The following is a 4,182-nucleotide window of genomic DNA, read 5'->3' as shown; positions in this document are numbered from 1 at the left end:
TGTTTCATTACCCTCAGTGGTGTTCCAGTCCAGCAGTTGGAGGTGCTGTCTGTTCTTACCCTCAGTGGTGTTCCAGTCCAGCAGTTGGAGGTGCTGTCTGTTCTTACCCTCAGTGGGTTCTCCAGTCCAGCAGTTGGAGGTGCTGTCTGTTCTTACCCTCAGTGGTGTTCCAGTCCAGCAGTTGGAGGTGCTGTCTGTTCTTACCCTCAGTGGTGTTCCAGTCCAGCGCTGGAGGTGCTGTCTGTTTCTTACCCTCAGTGGTGTTCCAGTCCAGCAGTTGGAGGTGCTGTCTGTTCTTACCCTCAGTGGTGTTCCAGTCCAGCAGCTGGAGGTGCTGTCTGTTCTTACCCTCAGTGGTGTTCCAGTCCAGCAGTTGGAGGTGCTGTCTGTTCTTACCCTCTGTGGTGTTCCAGTCCAGCAGCTGGAGGTGCTGTCTGTTCTTAACCTCAGTGGTGTTCCAGTCCAGCAGTTGGAGGTCTGTCTGTTCTTACCCTCAGTGGTTCTCAGTCCAGCAGTTGGAGGTGCTGTCTGTTCTTAACCTCAGTGGTGTTCCAGTCCAGCAGCTGGAGGTGCTGTCTGTTCTTACCCTCAGTGGTTCTCCAGTCCAGCAGTTGGAGGTGCTGTCTGTTCTTAACCTCAGTGGTGTTCCAGTCCAGCAGTTGGAGGTTGCGTGCTGTCTGTTCTTACCCTCTGTGGTGTTCCAGTCCAGCAGCTGGAGGTGCTGTCTGTTCTTACCCTCAGTGGTGTTCCAGTCCAGCAGCTGGAGAACGTTCTTGTGATGCACCAGCTTTCTCATAATGGATACCTCCACCTCTATACGCTTAGGGGTCACACCTACAGGACAAAATGGATGCTATTAGTGGAAACCAGATTGAACTCAGGGTTTTACTCGCATATTTATTTAATTCAACCTTTATTTAACCAGGAAGGGCTCATTGAGATTTTAAATATGTTTTTCAAGAGCGTCCTGGCCAAGATAGGCAGCACCAAGTCATTACACATTTACAGACAACATGAAAAACGACAGGTAATCTAGTAAAAAATATAGAATTTACAGGAGTATAACAAAATCATAAAACAGCAAATTAAAAACATTGACAGGTCAGGGAATCAGCCTCAAAATCCTTCATCAATGATTTAAAAACACCAATCGGGACAAGTTCTTCCACTTTAAGAGAGACGAGGCACAACAATAAATGACAGTATCATCAGCATAAAAGTGAAGTTGTACATTTAGCAAATTTCTGTCAAAATTATTTATATAAATAGAATAAGAGGGGACCAAGTACACCATTAAAGACAGACAATTTAACAGACATGAGCCCATCAAATTGAGTGCACTGAGTTCTATCAGACAGATATTTAGCAAACCATGCAACTGCGTTCTCTGAAAGACCTACGCTCGACAATCTCTGCCTCAGTATAGCATGATCAACTGTATCAAAAGCCTTAGAGAGATCAATAAAAAGTGAGACACAGTGCTGTTTTTTGTCAAGGGCTTCAGTGATATCATTTAAAACCTTCATGGCTGCTGTAATTGTGCTATGCTTCTTCCTGAAGCCCGATTGGTACATTGATAAAATAGAGTTAGTAAATAAAAACTCTTTTAGCTGTTCACTCACAAGGGTTTCAAGTATTTTCACCAGGGGTGACAGCTTTGAGATTGGCCTATAATTATTTAAAATAGTTGCATCTCCCCCTTTTAAAAGTGGTAGGACAAATGCTGATTTACAGATCTTTGGAATTTCATTACATTCCAGGGTTAGATTGAACAGATATGTAAGTGGTTCAGCTATGAAATCAGCTGCCAGATTTAAAAAGCAGGGATCCAAGAAGATCAGGACCATGCAGGCTTTCTCTGATCTAAAGGATTTCAGGGCTTCTATGTGACCACCTGCACTGGAGAACTGGCAAAAAGCAAAAGTTTGAGCGACTCTCACTGGTTCATCCACACGAGGTTGGACAGAGACAGAGGACACTGGTTCATCCACACAGGGTTGGACAGAGACAAGAGGACCACTGGTTCATCACAACAGGTTGGAATGAGACAGAGGACAAAATGGGTTGAATGTCTCACACAGGGTTGGACAGAGACAGAGGACACTGGTTCATCCACACAGGGTTGGATCAGAGACAGAGGACACTGGTTCATCCACAGGGTTGTACAGAGACAGAGGACACTGGGTTCATCCACACAGGGTTTGGGACAGAGACAGAGGACACTGGTTATCCACACAGGGTTGTGACAGAGACAGAGGACACTGTTCATCCACACAGGTTGGACAGAGACAGAGGACACTGGTTTCATCCACACAGGGTTGGACAGAGACAGAGGACACTGGTTCATCCACACAGGGTTGGACAGAGACAGAGGACACTGGTTCATCTACACACGGTTGGACAGAGACAGAGGACACTGGTTCATCTACACAGGGTTGGACAGAGACAGGACACTGGTTCATCTACACAGGGTTGTACAGAGACAGGACACTGGTTCATCCACACAGGGTTGGACAGAGACAGAAGACACTGAATCAAACAGCCTACCAGGTGATACAAAGTGCTCATTGAAACAATTCAGCATTTCAGTTTTGTCATATACAGCAACAGAGTCCTTCAAATCACATGCCGGTAATTCATTAACATTACTGTTACCAGACATACTTAATAGCCTTCCAAAACGTTCTATGGTCATTCAGGTTATCAGTGGTAACAGACATACAATATTCAGACTTGGCCTTCCTGAGAAGAGAAGAACACTTGTTTCGTAACTGCCTAAAAATAAGCCAATCAGCATCAGAATATGATGTCCTTGCTTCAGCCCAGGCTAGATTACGGTCGTGAATAATACAAGACAGCTCAGAAGAAAACCATGGGTTATCCCTCCCTTTAACTCTGAACCTGTGAAATGGGGCATGTTTGTTTACTATTTGGAAGAAAAAAAACATCATGAAAGAATTTCCAGGCAGTTTCCACATCAGGAATAAACTCAATCGTGCTCCAGTCAAAATAAAACAAATTCACGAAAGAAAGCCTGCTTATTAAAACTATTAATTTCTCTTACGAATAAAACTTGGGTTTGTCTTAGGAACCTTAGTATTTCTAACAGCAACAACAGCACAATGGTCACTTAAATCATTACAAAAAAAACCACCAACAGCAGAATATTTATGTGGAACATTTGTCAACATCAAATCAATCAGGGTAGATTTATATTTTGCTGTGCGACCTAGAATTTATATTTAGAAGCACCAGTGCGCCTAGAGGAATTAAGGATTTTAGCTTTAATACCTTAAAATATCTTTCATTGTGCCCCTACATTTCTTTGTGTGCACCTACATTTCTCAACTTATTTCTCAACTTTCTTAACTCCTTGTAAAAGGTCAGCATAGAGCCCTTGTCTCTTTGTGTACATCCAAAATAACATGATATTCCTTATACAGACCCTGGCCCCACTCTCCGAGGGGGTCTCTACAAGAGTTGGGAAATGCAAAAAAAAAAAAAACATTTCCAATTCACACATTATTATTAATACACACCTGTACATGTGTGGAATAGGACAAATATAAGCCTAGCCTAGCCTAGCCTAGCCTAGCCTAGCCTAGCCTAGCCTACTGTACCCTCTTTGGTGATCTTGCAGGTGAACATGCCGTGTCCCTTGCAGGTTCCCCGTGTCATCCTGGCCTTGTAGAAGACTCCCTCCTTCCCTGCCTTGATAAGCTGCAGCAGACTGAGGTCTGACTTGGTGAAGCGGGGAACCTGGGGGATAAATCACATCCATGTGGTTGTTATACTGTTTATAGACTTAGTCAACTTTGTGGACTTTTTAAACTGTATACAACAGTGGAGGCTGGTGGGGGAAGCTATAGGAGGATGGGTTCATTGTAATGGCTGGAATGGAATTAAGGGAACGGAGTAAAACGTGATTTCCATGTGTTTGATAACATTCCACTTCTTCCATTCCAGCCATTACAATGAGCCCGTCCCCCACCAGCCTCCTCTGATATACAATATGGTTATTACCTACTGTACATCATCCATACACACTGTCTGTAGATCCTGTCTGTGTGTGTGTGTGTATAGTCCTATGCGTGTGTGTGTGTGTGTGTGTATAGTCCCATGCGTGTGTGCGTGTGTGTGTGTGTGTGTATAGTCCTATGCGTGTGTGTGTGTGTGTGTATA

At 43.9% G+C, this 4,182-nt stretch overlaps 1 protein-coding gene across 1 annotated transcript in view; it reads right to left on the bottom strand.

Moving 5' to 3' along the window:
- Positions 1-236: 236 nt before the first annotated feature.
- The window catches only part of LOC112073237 (uncharacterized), a 12,394-nt gene continuing 8,448 nt past the window's right edge, over positions 237-4,182 (bottom strand). Inside the window, exons 4-5 of the mRNA XM_024140566.2 lie at positions 3,621-3,759; positions 237-834 (exon numbers count right to left, since the gene is read on the bottom strand). Of these exons, the coding sequence (XP_023996334.2) occupies positions 494-834; positions 3,621-3,759 (480 nt within the window). The 3' untranslated portion in view covers positions 237-493. The remainder of the gene's footprint in view (positions 835-3,620; positions 3,760-4,182) is intronic.

Source organism: Salvelinus sp. IW2-2015, unplaced genomic scaffold (assembly GCF_002910315.2).
Source record: "Salvelinus sp. IW2-2015 unplaced genomic scaffold, ASM291031v2 Un_scaffold2192, whole genome shotgun sequence".
Taxonomy (NCBI): domain Eukaryota; kingdom Metazoa; phylum Chordata; class Actinopteri; order Salmoniformes; family Salmonidae; genus Salvelinus; species Salvelinus sp. IW2-2015.
This window is presented reverse-complemented; position numbering and strand designations above follow the sequence as displayed.